This window comes from Lissotriton vulgaris, chromosome 9, assembly GCF_964263255.1.
Source record: "Lissotriton vulgaris chromosome 9, aLisVul1.2, whole genome shotgun sequence".
Classification (NCBI taxonomy): Eukaryota; Metazoa; Chordata; class Amphibia; order Caudata; family Salamandridae; genus Lissotriton; species Lissotriton vulgaris.
In genome coordinates this window covers 1181985765-1182010838 of record NC_141697.1, presented here as the reverse complement: position 1 = coordinate 1182010838, position 25074 = coordinate 1181985765, and the positions used below count along the sequence as shown (strand labels likewise).

General features: G+C 47.4%; 1 protein-coding gene across 1 annotated transcript in view; it reads left to right on the top strand.

The window, feature by feature from the left end:
• Positions 1-25074, top strand: part of SRGAP3 (SLIT-ROBO Rho GTPase activating protein 3) — a 468362-nt gene that overhangs the window by 298154 nt on the left and 145134 nt on the right. The window contains exon 3 of the mRNA XM_086939226.1: positions 16088-16250. Within this exon, the coding sequence (XP_086795352.1) occupies positions 16088-16250 (163 nt within the window). The remainder of the gene's footprint in view (positions 1-16087; positions 16251-25074) is intronic.

Genomic DNA, 25074 nt, shown 5'->3' with positions numbered 1-25074 from the left:
CATGAATGAATGATGGATGCAGGATGGATGGGTGGATGGATGGATGCAGGATGGATGCAGGATGGATGGATGAGTGGATGGATGGGTGGATGAATGAATGATGGATGCAGGATGGATGCAGGATGGATGGATGGATGGGTGCATGAATGAATGATGGATGCAGGATGGATGGGTGGGTGGATGGGTGGATGGATGGATGGGTGGATGGATGGGTGGATGCATGAATGAATGATGGATGCAGGATGGATGGATGGGTTGATGCATGAATTATTATTATTATTATTATATTTCTTATATAGCGCCAGAATCGACGGATGCAGGATGGATGCAGAATTGGTGGATGGATGGGTGGATGGATGGATGCATGAATGAATGATGGATGCAGGATGGATGCAGGATGGATGGATGGGTGGATGCATGAATGAATGATGGATGCAGGATGGGTGAATGGATGAATGAATGATGGATGCAGGATGGATGGGTGGATGGATGGGTGGATGCATGAATGATGGATGCAGGATGGATGGGTGGATGGATGGATGGGTGAATGCATGAATGATGAATGCAGGATGGGTGGGTGGATGAATGAAAGATGAATGCAGGATGGGTGGGTGGATGCATGAATGAATGATGGATGCAGGATGGATGCAGGATGGGTGGGTGGATGCATGAATGAATGATGGATGCAGGATGGATGGGTGGATGCATGAATGATGGATGCAGGATTGATGGGTGGATGCATGGATGGGTGGGTGGATGAATGAATGATGGATGCAGGATGGATGGGTGGATGGATGGGTGGGTGAATGCATGAATGAATGATGGATGCAGGATGGATGGGTGGGTGGATGCATGAATGAATGATGGATGCAGGATGGGTGGATGGATGGGTGGATGAATGAATGCAGGATGGATGGGTGGATGCATGAATGAATGATGGATGCAGAATGGATGCAGGATGGATGGGTGGATGGATGGATGGGTGAATGCATGAATGATGGATGCAGGATGGATGGGTGGGTGGATGCATGAATGAAAGATGGATGCAGGATGGATGGTTGGGTGGATGCATGAATGAATGATGAATGCAGGATGGATGCAGGATGGGTGGGTGGGTGGATGCATGAATGAATGATGGATGCAGGATGGATGGATGGGTGGATGCATGAATGGATGCAGGATGGATGATGGATGGGTGGGTGGATGGGTGGATCCATGAATGATGGATGCAGGATGGGTGGGTGGATGAATGAAAGATGAATGCAGGATGGGTGGGTGGATGCATGAATGAATGATGGATGCAGGATGGATGCAGGATGGGTGGGTGGATGCATGAATGAATGATGGATGCAGGATGGATGCAGGATGGATGGGTGGATGGATGGGTGGATGCATGAATGATGGATGCAGGATGGATGGGTGGATGCATGGATGGATGGGTGGATGCATGAATGATGGATGGGTGGGTGGATGGGTGGATGCATGAATGAATGATGTATGGATGCAGGATGGGTGGGTGGGTGGGTGGATGGATGGATGGATGGGTGGATGCATGAATGATGTATGGATGGATGCAAGGTGGTTCCAGCTCGCTTGCTCGCTGCGGTGCAATATGCAAATTAGTTTACGCCCCACCACTTTCAAATGTCACTAGTCGCCCCTGAAAGCAGACGAAGTGTGGGCGCTGCTCAGCGTGCCCAGGGTAGGCAAATACCTTTCTTTCCTATGAATTGGGTGTATATATAGTTCGCTCTTTACGAAAAATTAGAAAATAAGTAAATAAATTAAAATAAACAAATGTCAGCTCTCTGCAGAGATGGCAAGGGCCGAACTGCACTACTCTCCTCACCATCGACGTCATAGAGAGCTGTGGCCCCCTCCTCGCGCAGCCTCCATTTCACACGCTGCTCCTGGAAGGGAGCGGTGCCAACCCACCGCAGGTTCATTAGTGTGGCAGCCAGCTGGTGGCAGGGGTACCATCTGTCCGCGGGGCTGTGAAACATACTGCGAGTGTCGAGATAATTACCGGCACGTTCTGAGCCGCTCGTTTCTCTACGGGGGGCTCGCGACCACCCAGGGCCTGCATCCAAGTCTGGTGGGCCCATGGGTGAAGTGTTGGCAGGTGGCACCGGCGGAGAGTGGTGGGCAGTGGGTGCAGCGCGACTCCCTAGGGGGTGAGATTGGGTGTTGCCGGCATGTTTGGTGCCCTTCTTGCTCAGTCTGTGCCATGCTCCCCGGAATCTTTAGATCTTGGCGCGCCCTAAAACCAAGTGGAGCTGAATCTGACACTAACCTCAGTCCTGGGCTGTGTGACTGTGCCAGGCTCCATTACTGGCAAACGTGCCCACCTCTCGATGCCCTCCTTCTTTCCTGTCAGGTTTTTGATCAACATCCCTGCGGTTCTCAAAGACCATCAATTGCTAAGCTGCCCACGGATGGAGGAACTGCTCCTTGCATCATATCTGCTATAGGGCCACATGTATCAAGTCTTTTTCCCGTTTGCAAACTGGCAGATTCTCAGATTCGGCCCGTTTGCGAATTGGAAAAAGCCTTTTGAGATGTATTATCACTAAAGGCCATCGCGAAATAGAGAATTGCAAAATTTGCGATTCTCTTTTTTGCGAACGCAATTAAGGAATGCAATTCTGGAAGCACCAGAAATTTGCTATTTGGCCATAAGGAATTGCAAATTATCACCAACTTCAAGTTGGTGGTAATTTGTAATTTTCTTTAAAAAAGCACTTTTTTGATTAAGTGCCATATGTCGCACATACATGCCCTTAGGGCATGTATGTGAGCAAAATGTACACACATGCATTTTTTCAGGGGTGCAACAGGCTGTCCTTTTGGTACACTAGCAACCTTGAAATTGCATTATCAATTTGCGATTCACTAATTGGTAATCACAAATTGAAAATGTCTTCCCATTCATTCCTATGGGCCTCCTAGCCCATAGGAATGAATGGGAAGGTATTCTTTATTTGTGAATCTCAATTTGCGATTTGCAAATAAAGAATATGTAGGATTCGCAACATTTTTTGCAAATCCTACATACATTGCATTTTGCGATTCTCTAATTGCGATCCGCTACAAATCGCAATTTGAGAATCGCAACACTCTTTTTTTGATAAATATGGCCCATAGTGCCTAGAAACAGGAACCCTGAAATGCAGGAGCTCTGGTGCTGGATGGGTTACAAGACACACACACATGACCGTGGTGATAGATGCACACCCGACCGGTGAGGAGTTTAGAGATGGGACCAGGAGGAAATGGGGTCAAATACGGCTCGGAAATAGCCAGAAGAAGAACACAGATCAGCAAATATTTCTTGTGAATATAATTTTCGATACAGCGTGTGGACCGTGAGCTCTAGGTGTCACCAGCTGTCGTCCTCCGTAGTTACAATAGGCAGCAAGCCATAGGAGCAGTTTGCCAAAGAACACACATTGGGCTAGGGGACTTCAGAGACAACTTAATCTCTCAGCTTCTTAATAACAGTTCCCAGGGCCCAGGCTTTTTAGGTGTCAATATGTCGAGACCACTCAGACCCTAGTGTACGAGCCAGCGCATGTTCCTCCTGCCTGTGTGATCTTCTGCACTTGGTTATAGGAAGTGACTTCTAGTGCATCGAGCCCTGAATTGGTTACTGTTATGTAATAATGTGTTGCCCACAGTGATGGGCACTGCCATTGAGAGATTGCTGGGTCTCTCCTGCTAAGTTGTATGGTGCGCTGCTAGTCTTAAGTGTACATGAGCGCACTAGTGAGGTCATTAGTGCGCTCATGTACACTTAAGGCTAGCAGCGCACCCCGGGCCTACCCAGATCTATGTGTGAGTAATCTCCCTGAAGGCCAAGGATGGCTTTGATGATGTCACTTCCCTATGGTGTCCCCAGCACTTTGGAGATGAGACCTCCTCTGTTGGTGGGTTCTTCAGTATTCTACCCAAAAGGCCAAGATTGGCTTTGATGAGGTCACTTCTCTATGGTGTCACATGCACTTTGGAGATGAGACCTCCTCAGTTGGTGGGTTCTTCAGTATTCTACCCAGAAGGCAAAGGGTGGCTTTGATGATGTCACTTATCTATGGTGTCATGTGCACTTTGGAGATGAGACCTCCTCGAGTGGTGGGGTCTTCAGTGTTCTACCCAGAAGGCAAAGGGTGGGTTTGATGATGTCACTTCCCTATGGTGTCCCCAGCACTTTGCAGATGAGACCTCCTCTGTTGGTGGGTTCTTCAGTATTCTACCCAGAAGGCCAAGGGTGGCTGTGATGAGGTCACTTCTCTATGGTGTCTCGTGCACTTTAGAGATGAGACCTCCTCCTCCAGTGGTGCATTCCTCAGTATTCTATCTACCCTGAAGGCCAAGGATGGCTTTGATGATGTCACTTCCCTATGGTGTCCCCAGCACTTTGCAGATGAGACCGCCTCCTCTGGTGGGGTCTTCAGTGTTCTACCCAGAAGGCAAAGGGTGGGCTTGATGATGTCACTTCTCTATGGTGTCTCGTGCACTTCGGAGATGGGACCTCCTCCAGTGGTGGGTTCTTCAGTATTCTACCCAGAAGGCCAAGGGTGGCTGTGATGAGGTCACTTCTCTATGGTGTCTCGTGCACTTTGGAGATGAGACCTCCTCTGTTGGTGGGTTCTTCAGTATTCTACCCAAAAGGCCAAGGATGGCTTTGATGATGTCACTTCCCTATGGTGTCCCCAGCACTTTGCAGATGAGACCGCCTCCTCTGGTGGGGTCTTCAGTGTTCTACCCAGAAGGCAAAGGGTGGGCTTGATGATGTCACTTCTCTATGGTGTCTCGTGCACTTCGGAGATGGGACCTCCTCCAGTGGTGGGTTCTTCAGTATTCTACCCAGAAGGCCAAGGGTGGCTGTGATGAGGTCACTTCTCTATGGTGTCACGTGCACTTTGGAGATGAGACCTCCTCTGTTGGTGGGTTCTTTAGTATTCTACCCAGAAGGCAAAGGGTGGCTTTGATGATGTCACTTATCTATGGTGTCATGTGCACTTTGGAGATGAGACCTCCTCGAGTGGTGGGGTCTTCAGTGTTCTACCCAGAATGCAAAGGGTGGGTTTGATGATGTCACTTCTCTATGGTGTCACGTGCACTTTAGAGATGAGACCTCCTCCTCCAGTGGTGCATTCCTCAGTATTCTATCTACCCTGAAGGCCAAGGATGGCTTTGATGATGTCACTTCCCTATGGTGTCCCCAGCACTTTGCAGATGAGACCGCCTCCTCTGGTGGGTTCTTCAGTATTCTACCCAGAAGGCCAAGGGTGGCTGTGATGAGGTCACTTCTCTATGGTGTCTCGTGCACTTCGGAGATGGGACCTCCTCCAGTGGTGGGTTCTTCAGTATTCTACTCAGAAGGCCAAGGGTGGCTGTGATGAGGTCACTTCTCTATGGTGTCACGTGCACTTCGGAGATGAGACCTCCTCCAGTGGTGGATTCTTCAGTATTCTACCCAGAAGGCCAAGGGTGGCTGTGATGAGGTCACTTCTCTATGGTGTCACGTGCACTTCGGAGATGGGACCTCCTCCAGTGGTGGATTCTTCAGTATTCTACCCAGAAGGCCAAGGGTGGCTGTGATGAGGTCACTTCTCTATGGTGTCACGTGCACTTCGGAGATGGGACCTCCTCCAGTGGTGGGTTCTTCAGTATTCTACCCAGAAGGCCAAGAGTGGCTGTGATGAGGTCACTTCTCTATGGTGGCACGTGCACTTCGGAGATGAGACCTCCTCCAGTGGTGGGTTCTTCAGTATTCTACCCAAAGGGCCAAGGGTGGCTGTGATGAGGTCACTTCTCTATGGTGTCTCGTGCACTTTGGAGATGAGACCTCCTCTGTTGGTGGGTTCTTCAGTATTCTACCCAAAAGGCCAAGGGTTGCTTTCAGGATGTCACTGCCATTATGGCATGTAGGTAACAAGACCCCCTGACAAAATTGATAGAACCAATTCCTAGGACAGGGTAAATATATTTGAAAAGTAGATTCCTAGGCAATTACATCAACAATTCTCACTTTATAGTGTAGAGTTCGGTGAAAACTACCATATGGCATCCCATGGTATTTAATGCACAAGCCTTCTCAGGGGAGTGTAGGGTACGTGAGCATGACCTTTGCTCCTTCATTGTATCACAAATTCCTGCAGCGTATGTGCTTTCTCTTGCATGGTACTGTGACCAGGCTGCACGGGCAGTCAAAAGCAAGCTTTGCTAGAGCCCTCGATAAGACAAGACTCACTTTCACAAGTCGCGTGGCCTATTTCCAGCTGTGACCTCGTGAAGTGATCAAGATAAATGCTGCCTCAGGTGTGGCGCCGGGAGCATCATATTAGACTGTATGCCCAGTAGTGCAGGATCGTCCCATACTTTCACTGGTGACCCTGGTACCCTCCTGGTCAGAGGTGGCAGCGTGCCCTGGCTGGCAAATGACTCGAGTGGAAACCTGCCTTGTTGCTGGCCAGCTGAGTGGTGGCCAAGCTGGCCAGTGGAAGTCTGGCTCGACCGTACCTTGGTAAAGCTGTGTTTGTTTCACAGAGAGCTACTGGCAGAAGCTGAGGCTTTCACACCTGCTTCGTGTCACTGCAGACTTTCGCAGAAGGAAAACCGCAGCGAGAAGCCTGCTGTGTTTGGGTTCATGAGCACCCATTAGCGGCCGCATCAGCTTTCCAAATGCAGCCGGTTAGCTGAGCCGCCCTCACTGCACCCGTGACATCACCAGGCGTATGTGTGCTGAGCTGTCTCTTAGCTCAATGCATATTTGTTTCTGTCTTTTATTTATTTTTGAGTTTTATAAAGCACAACAACCCTGAAGCAATTTTAGGAGAGCGTTGCAGAATAAAGTTTAGACGCAGTCAGAGTTTAACGACACACTTGCCAAGTTTCCCAGGCCCAGCCGTGACTAGTTAGTTCAGTCTTGGCTTTTAATAGAATTCGGGTACTTGTAGTCCTGTTTTTTTTACAGGGTTAAGCTGGAATACAATTCCCAGAACAAGCATTTGCATTGCAATAGGTCTCGCATTTGCGAGAGTTTAAGCTATTTGCATTGTATGTGACAAATTGACAATGCCTTTTATTGATCTATTTTGATAATTAACACATAGATAAAAGGCATTTTAATTTACAATGCCAATAGCTCAAACTCTTGTAAATGCGAGACCTATTGCATTTAAAAGATGGCTGCTCTCGCTATTCACAAAGGTAAACATGCACGCATAGGGACAAAAAATTCACGCGCATGTGGATAGCCCGAAGCCATCTTTGTTTACTTTAATTTTGTCCCTATGCGTGCATGTTTACCTTTGTGAATGGCGAGAGCAGCCATTTATGTACATCTGCACGCATGTGCCCTGCCCAGCCCCCCCCCCCCTTCAATCCTTTTCCTTCCTTCTTCTGCAATGGCTCTCCTCTCTATTCTTATTGGTCCCGCTTCTGGACCATTTCTTACTTACTATGATCTTGTAAGTTACCATTACTTGCTTTCAGGATGGTTCTTACTTTTCTTTTATCATTGCATGGGAGTGTGTGTGTTTTTTTTGTTCTCTCCCTTGTGTGCTGCTTCCTCCCTCATTCCCTCCCCCCCCCCCCTGTTCATGTTGCTTCCACATTCCGCTCCCTCTCCCACCACGTACCTCTTCTTCCAGCCACACTGCTCCTGCCACTTGGTGGCGTCAACTTTCTGTAAAGCATCAGCAAAAACCATTGGCTAGCCAAAAGGCTTTGTCAATGTTTGTCTGTTCAGATTGGCTTTATTGGAATAATCAGACATTATCACAAGAGGAATTCTAATGGTGGGTCTTTTGTATAGAGGTATAAAAACAATTTAATATAGTAGCCAGGAAACGAAGTGTTCGGGAGACCAAGTGCAGGCCTTTTAATCGCAGGAGACTTATATTACTGTGAACGTTTTCTCCGTTTTTAGGTCTCGCTTGGCGAAGGCAGCACGTGCACTGCTCTCGCCATGGAGAGGACCTTTTCTAATCAATTCAGCCAAAGCTGAATGCACACGCGTGGAGATGTACAAAGATGGCTGCTCTTGCTATTCACAAAGGTAAACATGCACGCGTAGGGACAAAAAATTCACGTGCATGTGAACAGTCCGACGCCATCTTTGTTTACTTTAATTTTGTCCCTACGCGTGCATATTTACCTTTGTGAATGGCGAGAGCAGCCATCTATGTACAGCTGCACGCGCGTGCCCCGTCCAGCCCTCTCACCTTCAATCCGTTTACTGACGGGACGCCGCGCGCTCTCCTCTCAGCCTCGCGAAGCGTCCTGAGCCCGGCCAATCAGGTTCAGGACTTCCCCCTCACCCCTCCTCTCCCATTTAGCGCTTGTTTTCCTTGATGCAGCGTCCTTGCTCCTTGCTCACACGCAAGAGCTTAAGGTTAATGTAACCTTACGGCTTCAGCCCGTCCTGGGAATGCCCGGACTCACGCGAGCTCCCGGATTTACTTCATTGCTGTGGCAATATTGGCTTCCGCCACAGCCCCAATTCGAGTTGAGTTAAGCCCTTGCTGGAGACACCAATAATTTTTGGGCATGTCCCTTTAACTGTGTTTTTTATCTTTATTTTATTAGTGACATGCCCAGATTGTAAAGTTGTTTTCCAGCGTCCCCCTCCAGTAACCGAGTTGCTTCGTTCTTGACCTCCTGTGCATGCCTGGATTCTTGCTGGCTCCTGGGCTCCCTTTTCCCCGTTGCAACTCACCAATGTGGTCCAATTAATTAGGATCACAACTTCGAGGTGAGTTAAGTGACTTCCTCCACACCTTTGCTCTGCCCCATTTCGGAGTAGTTGTTTTTTTCTCCAAGTAATACGCTGCCATTCCGGCACTACTAATGGTAAATAAAGTTCAGTTTGAATATTGATTAAGGCTATTCTTCACTAGCCTTGTGTTTAGCTCCCAGTCCCATGTTCTTTTCACTGGGATTGCCGAATTAATTTATTTCGTGTGAACTTGCTAGCGGCTGCGCAGTCCATCTTCAATGGACCGACACACTTGAGTCATTCTTTTTCAACAGGCAATCTCTGATTATTGATATTTTTTATACAGGTTACAATTATTCCAGACATATTTTTACTGAGACACTCTCTGTTTAACTTCCAGATACCTGGTGCTCTCGCTCCTGTCCTGATGATTATCTCGCAGTTATAGAGGTCGAAACTTCCATATGTAGACTCCAATAATAATGAAATAATTGTACAGGCAGGAGTCCTGTGTTTTTTAATAGTGATACACGTTGTTTTTGGTTGCTAGCCAGACACTGGTTATGGGGTTCGTCATTTTTATCTGATGGACTTTTGTAGAACTTAATATATCTTTGTAAATGAGGTACCCTCCCGCCGCCAAAGATTACAATATAATGTACAATGTAATGTAAAATTCAGTGACCAAAAAAAATTGAATTCATTATTCAGGTTTCGCAATTACCAGGAATGTGTCCTCTCCCGGATTTCAAGGATTGTGGTGGGATCTTTGACGTCTTAATCTGTGATTGGAATGGGGGAGGGAGTGGACTTGAGTTGCCGAGAGGCGTGGAAGCGGTTGGTCGAGCGAGTCAAAGGGGGGAAGGGACCAGCCTTCCCATGTCAGTGTTCCCTGGCAGATTTGGTGTGATCAGCGTGCTGTGCATTTGGGGATGGTGGCTGTAAGATAGGAGGGTGGTTGGACGTCTGTGGGGTTGAGGGAGAGTGGTGTTCTGGGCCTGGCAGGCCCCAGCGCGTGCCCAGGGGTTGCTTTTATGTAGGGGGAATGGTTTCTGTCCTGCCGCATCCAAAACAGGAGGAAGTTGGTTCCTTGCGGGGCGTGTCTCGGCGAGGGAGTCATTCCGAGAGCTGGCGACGTGGAGGCAGGATCTGGGTTGGAGTCTATCTCTGAGGGAGAATGTGGGCTGGGCAAGCGTGTGTGCTTGCCTCTCCTGCAGCGCTGGGTGGACTGATATGGCGGACGCCGAGCGCTGTGTGTTCGTGAGGTTGAGACATGCTCGCGAGGGCATGCAACGTGCACGTTGTCTCCAGTGCAGAGTGGTTTAGTCTTTCTTCTTATACGGGATGTTTAGGTGTGCAGAGGTGTACAGGAGGGATTTTTTGAAAGATAAGTAGAAAGACTGTGGTTGCTGATGACTCGGGGGGCCAAAGGGTCATATGTTGGAAGGGGGAGCAATGTGAATTAATGAATAATAAGAAGGGGGAGAGGATGTGGCCTAACGGCTAAGGCGGTCAACTTCAAATCTGGAGAACTGGATTCGAGTCTTGACAACAACGCTCAGCATCCTGTGATTCTGGGCAAATCACTTAATCTCCCCATACCTAACAAAAATGAATGTGTCCTTGTATAACGTAACTGGTGCTCATGTAAAGCGCTCTGATACCTTTAGGTCAGGTTCGCAAGTTTGCGCTATATAAAACTCCGGAACAACAAAAACAGGTTCAGCTTTAACGCTAGTGGAGCTTCTTTATTGGTGACCTTCTTTCAAACCACCCACCTAGGCGCGCAACACCTATTGGACTCACCGGGCTTCAGCCCCCCCCACGTCGTGTGTGGTAGCCCGGGATGAGACAGATCCCGGGCACACACAGAGCCGCACCCGAACGTTTCACAGGTCTTTAAAAGACCATTTGAATGTTAATTAGGCCTTGCAGTTGATTCACCCCTTCTAAGAGCCCATGAAGCTCCACTCTGCCTACTGATTAAAGGTTCAGCCCCCGAATTTTTTTCTTAGCCCCCCCGAAATTTGGCTCTAGTTGCGCCTCTGCACCCACCCCACTAATTACCTCACTACCATGATTCACCAGTGCCCCTCATCTCTCCATAGCCCCTCTCTCACACGCATTCCATTTGTTTTATAGCACTACTCAGACCAGCAGTAGGGTATCGTAGCACTTGATATCTCATACACAGAACAAATGATTCATACTTGTGTAAAATCAGTCTATAGGAAAGATTTCATAAAACATTACAAGGTGTAGGAATCATGTGTCACCAATCCTAAGAGGTAAGAAAATATTTCTACCCAGATAAACATTTTTTGGCTACATTAGGCTAATGAAACACTGGAGGAAATTTAACGTTCTAACCTGTACCATGCAGTATGAATGCAGCTCTTTGATTACAGTCCATAGCGCACTGTTTTATTAGTGTTTTAACTTATAAACTGCAAGTACCACAGGCGTTGCAATGCAATCGGTCTCACATTTACGAGAGTTTGAGCTATTGGCCTTGTAAATGACAGTGCCTTTTATTTATCTGTTTTATAAACAACACATAAATAAAAGGTATTGCCATTTACAATGCCAATAGCTCAAACTCTTGTAAATGTGAGACCTATTGCATTGCAAATGCTTGTTTTTTTAATCGCTGTTGATATAACATTTAGATTGCACTGGTCTTGTGTGCCTCTCTACTTGTGCATATTATAGCTTGCAGTACTGCTCTCTGTGCTATACATTCTGTGTTAGGGAAGCTCCTTGATATTTCTATGAGGTTTGATAAGGGGTCAGTTTGAGGGCACCCCTGCTGGTGACACCCAATGACTGCTAAAGACATGAAAATAGCGCTTTCCAGTGTACGGTGCGTCGTGCGGTAGCAGTGGGAATGTTCACGACGTCATACTTGCACTGATTTAGGCACCAGGCTGTTAATTGTCGAAAGCGCGAGGAAAACTTTAAAAAGAAGCCACAACTTTTTGCGATCCGTGCAGTAGTTTTCGTATTTAAATAGCTCTTATTCCCCCCTGACGAGGCGCTGAAAGCCAAATCGAACTCTGGCCCTGCCAGGCTGCCAGCCTCCGAATTTGATTGCTTCGCCCTGTGATCTTACCACATATTTAGATTTAGGGCGCCCATCTGTATTGTACGTCAGGCAAAATAGCGGATTTAGCTCTCTTTTTCCTCTGTGCTTGCAGGGCTCCAAGCACCCGGTGCCTGACCCCGGCCGGGCCTGCCCGCCTCCGTCCGCACGTGCTCGTAAAATGGCGGAAAAAACGCCACTCCCCGAAAAACAGATGTTGCAGCTGTGCCGGGAGGAGCTCGGCGCCTCCAGGGGTGTCTGGCGCTCTGTGTGCCCCCTGACCGCAGTGTTCTACAGTTGTGGAATGTGAGATGAATAACAAATCCGAAACCGGGGAGAGAAGAGTGTGAATTAACTGTAGTCACTGACATATATTTAGCAACTTCTTCTTCTAAGAGGTAGCCAGGGCTTTATGTGGGATGAAAAAAAAGTGTGTGTGTGTAAGGGGGTCGTGTCTCTCAAAAAGGGCGTGGCCCATGTGATCAAGGGCGTGGCTTAACATCTAAACTATATTTTCGGGATTTCCATAGTGTGCCATACAGCAAAGGCCTGTACTTTGGTTCCTATCTTAGTTTCTCTTATTCCATCCAGATATATAACTCAACAACCGACATACACTCAAAAACAGCCTGAACTATTGGCTCTGTCATGGTTGTTAGCTGTTTAAGATAAATGAGTAACACAATTAATTAATATTGAACATGTTTCAATTCTGAAACGGTGAATTAAACATTACTGAGCCCCCTGGAAGGAGTAGTGGTCTTCAGAGTGCCTCAGTAACTCCCTTTATGTTCCCTCTATTTTTGACATGTATGCCCTTTTTACATCCATATCTTCTTCATCTGCATATCTTACACCTCATCTCTCCCTCTTCAACGCCCTCTTTTCATTCACAATTAATTTCCTCGCATCTGTTTCACCTCACCACTCCCAAACACACAACGCACCAACTCAGCTGTAAACTCCAATTTTTTTTAAACTTTTGCCATGCCAACATTTTACAATCGTATACTCAAGTCACATACATTCGCACAGAATTACAATTGCAACTGGAACACGTGACCGTAGCTCTGTGCGGTCTGCAGAGAGGCCAAGGATTGGATGATCAGGTACTCTGAACACCTTTATGACCGACGGAGAGGCACAGTGAGAAACCCCAACAGATGTTACCTGAGGTTTGCTGTGGAATCCCAGCCTAGTAGTTCACAGTCTTACAATTTGGACTGGCAATTGCACCACACGTCTTTACAAAAGTGCTGATGGTTGGGGTGTCTTCACTTCCATAGTCTTCAGTCCCTGTATATCTAGAATACTTGGATGACTGGGTACCAAAAGCGGGGTCTCCGGCGCTGGTCGAGGGACACCTGCGGTGTATGATAACTCTCCTCCTCAAACTCTTGGAGCAATAACTCCATGGTGGTTGGTCATTGAGGTAATTTAATGCAGTCTATATTTTGGAACATTTTCTTTGTATTGGAGACTATAATGCCATTGGCCACATTTGAGCACTTTGCCACCCTAAAGAGGGGGCAGTGCAACAATGTTTAATAACACAAGGAATGGAGGAGAGGTGGCCCAGTAATCATGTTTGTATGTTTAACTTTCTGGTTAAAAATCCCAAAGCGGCAGGACTGACTCAGCCCATCATCTTTTCAAGGTAGATAATTTGAGTAGCCTTAAATTGGTTAATAGTCTCTCAAAATAAACATGGCGAAATAAGTTATTTGCCTCAAGTATACAAATAAACACACTTTCATTCATTTATTACTGAAGTCTAAAGGCTACTTTTCTTGTTACTACCACACTACAATGTAATTGACTTGAGAAAACAATGATTTTTGTGTTATAGATCCAGTTCTACAGAAGGATTCAATTGGTTTGGGGACCATACACATAAAACGTAGATTATTGTGATTCTATCTCATGGCATGCACCTAAACCTGTGTGCTCTAAATAGGATTATAGACCGTTTGTTCATACTACTGCACGTGAAACGAAAGCAAGGAAAAACCCATGCGTGCCGATCCGCTGAGTGTGATACAGTGCTTAATTTGAGCTGGTGGTTTCCGGTGCTCAGCACCTATACTTTATTCTCAAAACCGGCTCTAATGACAGTCTACCTCATGGTGGCACTGTCTTTTAAATATTGAGGTGAACAGGCAGTGTTTAATATTTCAATATACATTAAAAATGAATAATATCTGCCAACTATGCCATTCTTATAGCTTTGGGCGGCCTGGGGTAGTCTGAATTGTCACACTTGTAAGGTGTGATGGTTAGTAGTTGTGTTAGTACTGTCACTGGCAGCTCTGGCTGCGGCAATTGGTGGTGCAAGCTGCAGGGGCCTCCCGAAAAAGGCCCTGGCCCTTTCTTTTTACAAATTAAGTACTGGTGTGGTATGCTATTTATTACCATTGTTTAAGGCAGGTGGCATCATAATCCATTCGCTGCTTCACCTCTTGTGAATCATGGCCTCTCCACACACTCAGGAATGTTTGTAAATATTATTTTAGTCTCTGTGCCTCCACAGGCATATGCATATGCAGAAGTGCTTAGTTTGAGCAGTGATTGTTGGTGGGGCCCACCACCTCTTTTTTTGAGGGAACAGAACTTATTTTTCCTAATCAGACATTCATCCAGAGCAAGAGAGGGGAAAACACATGAACGGGAAAAACAAAGAAAAAGAAAGACGAAATAACCATAAGTAGGGGGAAAGAGTTGAAAAAGAGTGTAATGAAGGGGCAGGGAGAGTTTGGTGGTGGCTTAAGGAGGTATGAGGTGAAGACGTTTTGGGATTTTCCACGCCGCCATTAATAGGGCTTCAGAACAAAACTTTGGAACCAGACACTCAGGGGCATATTATCAGGAAGGGCGTTAAAATTATCGCTGCTTTAGCGGCAGGAAACTGCCGCTAAAGCGGCGATAATGTGCATGATAATATACCCTTGAGAATTCCAATAGAAACCCATGTTCACACCAGCACATGGGTTTCTATAGGAATTCACAAGGGCATATTATCAAGCCCATTATCGCCGCTTTAAAGAGGCGAAAATTTAACGCCGTTTCTTGATAATATGCCCCTTATTCTTTCACAAATTAAGCACTGAACTCAGTATATCACCTAGTGCCAATATGCTGAGGGCTTTTGGAACTCAGGCTGATAAGGTCAAGATGAGGTTATCAGGCAGGTAGGGAATGTAGTGGTGAAGTCAAGATGGGGACAGTAGTATAAGGAGAAGAAATAATGATAACGTTTGGGAGAATGGAGGAGGAGGAAGCACACGGAGTGATGAACGGAAGTCAAAGTTGTTAGAGGGGATGGAACGAAGGAGAGGGAAGGAATACTAAATGGGGAAGTGATAGAGTCATCAAAAGTCCCTCCAGGTCTCCATAGTAAAGTTGCGATTGATGAAGAGACTGAGGGCCATATGTACGACGAAGTGGCGGAGCGTGTTGTTAGCCTCCTGCGCTTAACGACACGCTCCGCCACTTCGGAAACGCAAGGCTGAACCATATTTACACGGATGTGGTGCGGCCTTGCATTTTCGCCTGCGATGCCGCTAAGTTTCACACCTTAGCGCCACCGCAGGCACCCTTGCACCAGAGTGCAAGGGTGTCTGTGTGCAGGGGAGGATTGGTTATGTGTAGGAAGGCGTCCCTTCCTGCACAAATCCAATCCTAAAACGCCATTTTGTAACTTACATGTGTGCTGCTTCATGCAGCACACATACAAGTTACAAAATGGCATTTTTTAAAAGGTTTCTTTATGTATAGGAAGGGACACCTTCCTGTACATAAACAAACCATGGCATTTAGCTTTTTCCATGTGTGCTGCACAAGGCACTACACATGGAAAAAGCAAAACCGAGGAGACATAATGCATTTCTCCTCGTTTCGCCACCTTAAGACCAAGGTTTTCCTGGTCTTAAATTTGGCGCTGCCTCCTATGTACGCCACCCTTGTACATAGGGGGCAGCGTCAAATGCAATTGGTGTTGCGATGGAACACCCATCACAACACCCACTGCACGCCCCTTTCACACTAACCATAGTGTGAAAGGGGGCATTATGTATAAGGCAGCTTTAAGCCAGTTATGTGGCTTAACGCTGCCTTGTACATAAGGAAAGGCCCCTATCGCCACTAGAACGTCAAAAAAAGTGATGTTCCCGTGGCGATAGGGGCTTGTACATATGCCCCAATATTCGTTCTTCTTTGAATAAGTGACACCTGGTAAGAGCCCTGTCAGTTCTGTGAATTAAAGATGGCGATCTCTTTCTCTGCAGGAAGGACCAACACCTCCTCTCCCCTGTGAACTGCTGGTACTTGGTCCTGAGCCAGACTCGGCGGGAGAGCAAGGACCACGCGACCCTGAACGACATCTTCATGAACAATGTCATCGTCCGTCTGTCCCAGATCAGCGAGGACGTCATCCGGCTCTTCAAGAAGGTGAGTCATGGGCTCACAGGCCAGCCTGTAGCATAGGGTCATCCCTTGACCCTGTGTTGGCGTGACATCATGTTCCAGTCCTGGGGTTTACATTGAGAACCCAGTGCATTCTGGGTAGTTGTCTTGTTTTATTCCCATTGAGCCAATTGGACTAACACATCTGATTCTACCTGGAAGTCCTGGAGGACACCATGTTGAAACTTGGCGGTCTCCAACATGGCATGCGGAAGCCCTAAGTGTGGGGGTTAACTATTAATTTATTATACACCCGGTTTCTGAATTTCATGCAGGACCTGTGCTAATGTGAGTTTGGGCATGTTTGTATGTTACTGTGTTCAAAGTTGAACACCTGTATTTAAAACGGACTTTGCAAGGGCAGAAGGTTGCCACAGCTGGTTCAGGGGTCTTCCCAAATGGATTAAAGTTTTCAGCCCCCACAGGAACCTCTGGGCATCTGGAGAGTGTTCTTCGGGTGACGTCACACTCTACCTCCTGCACCACACCTTCTTAAGACTCTCATTGATCAGGGCAAGTGGCAGCCTGGTTGGAAGCTAGTGTGGGCCAAATTCCTTCCTTTGAAGTACCCTATCCGGGTCTGGGCTGGTGTCCAGGTGTCTGTGATCCATTGCGGGAACAAAGCGGCTCTCCTGCCTGGTGAAGTCACCTGGATTTACTTCTGGAGTAATGTGTCTCATCTCTCTCTCTCTCTCTCTCTCTCTCTGGCAGTGGAGGAGGTGTGTGGTCTCATGGTTAAGCTGCTGACTCATGAAGCTGAGGATCTGGGTTTGAATCACAGTCTTGGCACTTAACTAAAAATTGTTGATCCTGGGCAAATTACTTCATGTCTTTCTACCTAAAAATATAAATCTATGAAATATAATTGTGTAATTCAAAGATGTAAGTTCTCACTCAATGTACATGTTTTTGCATTGCCCAGCAACACCCCATGTTCATGCAGAGCACTCTGCTGCTCCCCAGCAGTCTCCATACTTGGAGTATGAAGGTTCCTATATGGACAGACATCAACATTGGCACAACCACAAAGGCTGCTTGTTTTTTATTCCATACAACATTTCTAAAACTACAGCGGTGCCAATCTGGTGATCACACACATTTTAAAGTCTGAGTCACATCAGCAGTGCAAACCCTCCCTCAGCAGTTCGCGCCACCGCCGGCAAGCTCTGTCGTGGTCTGCTAGCGCTGCTGAGACATGCTCTTGTGTTCTAGCCTTTGGACACTGCAAGATGGCGGACTTGTTTACATCACCCCACTAGAGGTCCTCTTGCTCTGCCTATTCTCGATGTCAGAGAGGTGAATGCCATGTATGATCTGGGAATGAGGTCATAGCCTCTTGTTGTGACTTACACAATAGTTTGTCTTGATTCTTTGTTTATTCACTTAAATGTGACCTTGGTACCCTGGTTGCCTGTAACCACTGAATTCCAGCGGATTGCCCCTCTAGCACTGCTGGGGAGAATCTGAAGAGGGCTTACTGTGGCTGCATTTCTACTGCCTATGCCAGTCACTTCTAAAATACTCTCTAGAGCTTTTTGGGTGGCTCACCACACACACTGAAAAATAGCTGTTTGCCACAATGTATTTATTTATTTTTTGCAGTGTTTATATAGAGCGAACTTCACCTAAAGACACCAGATTACGGTACACCATCACCAGATTAAATGACAATTGTTTTTTGATCACGAGTAGATTCATTAATTTGCCCAGGATCACAGAATGTTGATGTAAAGCCAGGACTCGAACCTAGTTTGCCAGTTCCAAGGATGCTAGCTATGGCCGTCAGGCCACATCTCCTCATCATACAGTTACTGCAAGAGATCTGCACACCCTACAATAAAACAAACAGCACAGAAGGCCTGAACTCACTACACCTGGTCACAACCACACCCTACAGAAGACCTACTCACCACAAAATAAAACAAACACACGAACTGCAGAACTCCTACTTACCATATGCTGTAATAACACAAACAAGCATACTGCAGAAGGGCTGCTCTTCTCTCAGCAGCACACAAGTGCACACTACAGAAGACCTGGTCACCTCACAGCAATAGAAGCAGATACTGCTGAAGGGCTGCTCATCTCTCAGCAGAACAAGCACACCACAGAAGACCTGCTCAGCACACAGTACCACAAACACAGAGGACCTGCTTAGCACACAGTACCACAAACACAGAGGATCTGCTCAGCACACAGTACCACATACACAGAGGACCTGCTTAGCACACAGTACCACAAACACAGAGGATCTGCTTAGCACACAGTACCACAAACACAGAGGACCTGCTTAGCACACAGTACCACAAACACAGAGGACCTGCTTAGCACACAGTACCACAAACACAGAGGACCTGCTTAGCACACAGTACCACAAACACAGAGGACCTGCTAAGCACACAGTACCACATACACAGAGGACCTGCTTAGCACACAGTACCACAAACACAGAGGACCAGCTTAGCACACAGTACCACAAACACAGAGGACCTGCTCAGCACACAGTACCACAAACACAGAGGACCTGCTCAGCACACAGTACCACAAACACAGAGGACCTGCTTAGCACACAGTACCACAAACACAGAGGACCTGCTTAGCACACAGTACCACAAACACAGAGGACCTGCTCAGCACACAGTACCACAAACACAGAGGACCTGCTAAGCACACAGTACCACATACACAGAGGACCTGCTTAGCACACAGTACCACAAACACAGAGGACCAGCTTAGCACACAGTACCACAAACACAGAGGACCTGCTCAGCACACAGTACCACAAACACAGAGGACCTGCTTAGCACACAGTACCACAAACACAGAGGACCTGCGTAGCACACAGTACCATAAACACAGAGGACCAGCTTAGCACACAGTACCACAAACACAGAGGACCTGCTTAGCACACAGTACCACAAACACAGAGGACCTGCTTAGCACACAGTACCACATACACAGAGGACCTGCTTAGCACACAGTACCACAAACATAGAGGACCTGCTTAGCACACAGTACCACATACACAGAGGACCTGCTTAGCACACAGTACCACAAACACAGAGGACCAGCTTAGCACACAGTACCACAAACACAGAGGACCTGCTCAGCACACAGTACCACAAACACAGAGGACCTGCTTAGCACACAGTACCACAAACACAGAGGACCTGCTTAGCACACAGTACCACAAACACAGAGGACCTGCTTAGCACACAGTACCACAAACACAGAGGACCTGCTTAGCACACAGTACCACAAACACAGAGGATCTGCTCAGCACACAGTACCACATACACAGAGGACCTGCTTAGCACACAGTACCACAAACACAGAGGATCTGCTCAGCACACAGTACCACAAACACAGAGGACCTGCTTAGCACACAGTACCACAAACACAGAGGACCTGCTTAGCACACAGTACCACAAACACAGAGGACCTGCTTAGCACACAGTACCACAAACACAGAGGACCTGCTAAGCACACAGTACCACATACACAGAGGACCTGCTTAGCACACAGTACCACAAACACAGAGGACCAGCTTAGCACACAGTACCACAAACACAGAGGACCTGCTCAGCACACAGTACCACAAACACAGAGGACCTGCTCAGCACACAGTACCACAAACACAGAGGACCTGCTCAGCACACAGTACCACAAACACAGAGGACCTGCTTAGCACACAGTACCACAAACACAGAGGACCTGCTTAGCACACAGTACCACAAACACAGAGGACCTGCTCAGCACACAGTACCACAAACACAGAGGACCTGCTAAGCACACAGTACCACATACACAGAGGACCTGCTTAGCACACAGTACCACAAACACAGAGGACCAGCTTAGCACACAGTACCACAAACACAGAGGACCTGCTCAGCACACAGTACCACAAACACAGAGGACCTGCTTAGCACACAGTACCACAAACACAGAGGACCTGCTTAGCACACAGTACCATAAACACAGAGGACCAGCTTAGCACACAGTACCACAAACACAGAGGACCTGCTTAGCACACAGTACCACAAACACAGAGGACCTGCTTAGCACACAGTACCACATACACAGAGGACCTGCTTAGCACACAGTACCACAAACATAGAGGACCTGCTTAGCACACAGTACCACATACACAGAGGACCTGCTTAGCACACAGTACCACAAACACAGAGGACCAGCTTAGCACACAGTACCACAAACACAGAGGACCTGCTCAGCACACAGTACCACAAACACAGAGGACCTGCTTAGCACACAGTACCACAAACACAGAGGACCTGCTTAGCACACAGTACCACAAACACAGAGGACCTGCTTAGCACACAGTACCACAAACACAGGGGACCTGCTAAGCACACAGTACCACATACACAGAGGACCTGCTTAGCACACAGTACCACAAACACAGAGGACCAGCTTAGCACACAGTACCACAAACACAGAGGACCTGCTCAGCACACAGTACCACAAACACAGAGGACCAGCTTAGCACACAGTACCACAAACACAGAGGACCTGCTTAGCACACAGTACCACAAACACAGAGGACCTGCTTAGCACACAGTACCACATACACAGAGGACCTGCTTAGCACACAGTACCACAAACATAGAGGACCTGCTTAGCACACAGTACCACATACACAGAGGACCTGCTTAGCACACAGTACCACAAACACAGAGGACCTGCTTAGCACACAGTACCACAAACACAGAGGATCTGCTCAGCACACAGTACCACATACACAGAGGACCTGCTTAGCACACAGTACCACAAACACAGAGGATCTGCTTAGCACACAGTACCACAAACACAGAGGACCTGCTTAGCACACAGTACCACAAACACAGAGGACCTGCTTAGCACACAGTACCACAAACACAGAGGACCTGCTTAGCACACAATACCACAAACACAGAGGACCTGCTAAGCACACAGTACCACATACACAGAGGACCTGCTTAGCACACAGTACCACAAACACAGAGGACCAGCTTAGCACACAGTACCACAAACACAGAGGACCTGCTCAGCACACAGTACCACAAACACAGAGGACCTGCTTAGCACACAGTACCACAAACACAGAGGACCTGCTTAGCACACAGTACCACAAACACAGAGGACCTGCTTAGCACACAGTACCACAAACACAGAGGACCTGCTTAGCACACAGTACCACAAACACAGAGGACCTGCTAAGCACACAGTACCACATACACAGAGGACCTGCTTAGCACACAGTACCACAAACACAGAGGACCAGCTTAGCACACAGTACCACAAACACAGAGGACCTGCTCAGCACACAGTACCACAAACACAGAGGACCTGCTTAGCACACAGTACCATAAACACAGAGGACCAGCTTAGCACACAGTACCACAAACACAGAGGACCTGCTTAGCACACAGTACCACAAACACAGAGGACCTGCTTAGCACACAGTACCACATACACAGAGGACCTGCTTAGCACACAGTACCACAAACACAGAGGACCTGCTTAGCACACAGTACCACATACACAGAGGACCTGCTTAGCACACAGTACCACAAACACAGAGGACCAGCTTAGCACACAGTACCACAAACACAGAGGACCTGCTCAGCACACAGTACCACAAACACAGAGGGCCTGCTTAGCACACAGTACCACAAACACAGAGGACCTGCTTAGCACACAGTACCACATACACAGAGGACCTGCTTAGCACACAGTACCACATACACAGAGGACCTGCTTAGCACACAGTACCACAAACACAGAGGACCAGCTTAGCACACAGTACCACAAACACAGAGGACCTGCTCAGCACACAGTACCACAAACACAGAGGACCTGCTTAGCACACAGTACCATAAACACAGAGGACCAGCTTAGCACACAGTACCACAAACACAGAGGACCTGCTTAGCACACAGTACCACAAACACAGAGGACCTGCTTAGCACACAGTACCATAAACACAGAGGACCTGCTTAGCACACAGTACCATAAACACAGAGGACCTGCTTAGCACACAGTACCACATACACAGAGGACCTGCTTAGCACACAGTACCACACACACAGAGGACCTGCTTAGCACACAGTACCACAAACACAGAGGACCAGCTTAGCACACAGTACCACATACACAGAGGACCTGCTTAGCACACAGTACCACATACACAGATACTGTTGAAGATCTGCTCACCTCCAATACCTCTAGGACCCACACTGAATAAGGCCTGTTGCTGTCACAAAGCACAAGCACAGACAATAAAGACCTCTGTCTGAACCTTAAATCCAAGCACACGCAACACATAATCACACAAACTGCGGTACTACAGTAGACCCAGCGCCACACAATAACAAAACCACACTCCCTGCAGCAATCTGCTCACCACACATTAACACAAGTACTCAATACCGAAAAACTACTCACCGCACCCTGGCACACTGCTGTAAACCTACACAATAACCCAAGCAAACACAGCAGAAAAATCACTCATATTACATAAAATCTACTTACATCACAATAACACACGAGCACATGCAACAGAAGACGTGCAATAATACAAGCGCCTATAACCCGTTGGCTGCTCCTCACTACCTCGCTGGTGCTGCCGTCGGCCAATGGCAGACGGGACCGCGGCTGTTTTTTAAAACGGCCGCACTGCCGCAAAAAAGCGGAAGCAGCCAACGGGTTAATGTAGGAAATGGACAGGCAACACAGTAGGTCAAACACACTGTGGCATAATGCAGAAACATACACCACTTTGTTTCTGCCAGCCATCACAAAACCTGCTTTAACCGGAATCCTGTTACCCTAACCAGTCCCCCTTCAGTGTTATTGGTAGTGGGATGTGAGGTGCAGCCAGGGATTGTATTGGTTTACCAATGGTGGCGTTTTGGTCTCCTGCTGTGCCTGGGGGTCTCTATCTCATTGACTAAAGGGGTCTGGCTTGCTGCCAGTAAGTGATGTCCTTGGTTTTATGCAGTGCTTAATTTGAGTCAGTGGTTTCATGTGCTGGCACTTAACTGTCAACACCAGCACTTAGGACAGTCTGCCACATGGTGACGCTGTCTATCTAATTTAGAGATGAGGTCAACAACAATTGGTTATTCATTCAATATATATTAAAAATGACTAATATGTGCCGCTCAAGTCATTGTTATAGCTTGGAGTGCCTGTAATAGTCTGAATTATTACATTTGTAGGAGTGTGATAGTAATTGTGTTTGTGGTGTCATTGGCAGAGGCAATGGGTAGCGCAACCTATAGTGGCCTCCTGACGAGAACTGCCACTAATTATTTTATTTTTCTACAAATTAAGCACAGGTTTTATGATAGTGAAGCCCCTATCTGCTGCCAATGTCTGGTGCCCGTTGTTTTAATGACAGTGGAACCCGGGCTTCTGGTCAGTGTCTGGGGCCCTCCCTTTTAACTGTAGGGAGTTCTGATCTGCTGCCTGTGTCTGGGGCCCTCCGTTTTATTGCTAAGGGGTCCCGACCTGCAGCCAGTGTGATCATAATGACAGCGATGCTATGATCTGTGTCTAAGGCTCAGCTTTAATGACCGTAAGTCCTGACCTGCTGTTGATGTCTGGAGCCCTCAATTTAATGACAGTGGGGTTCTGATGCACTCTCAGTATCTGGGCCCTTCAGAGGGCAAGTCTCGACTGGGGAACTCTGATGGGAGGTGGGTTAACTTATTGGAGATGGATCGACTCACTCCTGCAGACTTACACACTACTGTGATGCCCCAAGCATTTGCCACCCTTTACAGAAATGCTTTTGAGCCCGGGCCAGTGTTAAAGGACATTTAAAATGTGGGCGGTTCCCATCCCCTAGCAACAAGGCCTTTTATCCTTTTCTGATTATATATGCTAAAATCTGGGGGCAGATGTATAATCCTAGTAGTTTGCAAGTCCTTAATAGCGATTTTTAGCCAATCGGCTATTAAGGACTCCAAAATGCAATGTATGTAGGAATCGCAATAATAATTGTGATTCCTTACTATTTCTTAATTGTGAATCGCAAATTGCGATTCGCAATTAACCCCTTCGATGCTGGTGACGGAACCATTCCGTCATCAGTCACGGTTGGGCTGTGCTGATGACGGAATGTTTCCGTCACGGCCACGCCCGTTTTCATAGGGGCCCAGCACAGGAGGAAAATATCGCCCGCAGCGATGCGGTTAAGGAATACCTTCCCATTCATTCCTATGGGCCTAGAGGCCCATAAGAATGAATGGGAAGACATTAGCAATTTGTGAGTACCCATTAGGTACTCACAAATTGCGAATGCACTTTCAAGGGTGCAAGGGTGTCAAAAGGACACCCTGTAGCGCCCCTGAAATATGTCTGCATCCACATGTGGCGCACATACATGCCCTAAGGGCATGTACATCCGCCACATGGCACTATAAAAAATGCAAACAAGTGCATTTTTCAAAGAAATAGCTAATTACCACAAACTTGAAGTTGCTGGAAATTTGTAATTTCTTAAAGGAAAATCGCACAACTTGGGTGCTTCCTGCATTGCATTTAAGGAATCGCAATTTGCGATTCCTTAAATGCATTTACAAAAAGGGGAATCGCAAATTTTGCGTTTCCCTATTTTGCAAGGGGCTTTTGGGATGGTACATCTCAAAAGTTTTTTTCCCGTTCGAAAACGTCAGCCCGTTTGCGAATGGGAAAAGGGCTTCATACATCTTGCCTTGTGAGGTGGCTTCGCAAGGAAGATCCCTAGAGCGGCCTTAACACCGCCACCAGCAAGTACTTTGCTACTAAAGCTGGCCCTTGGATA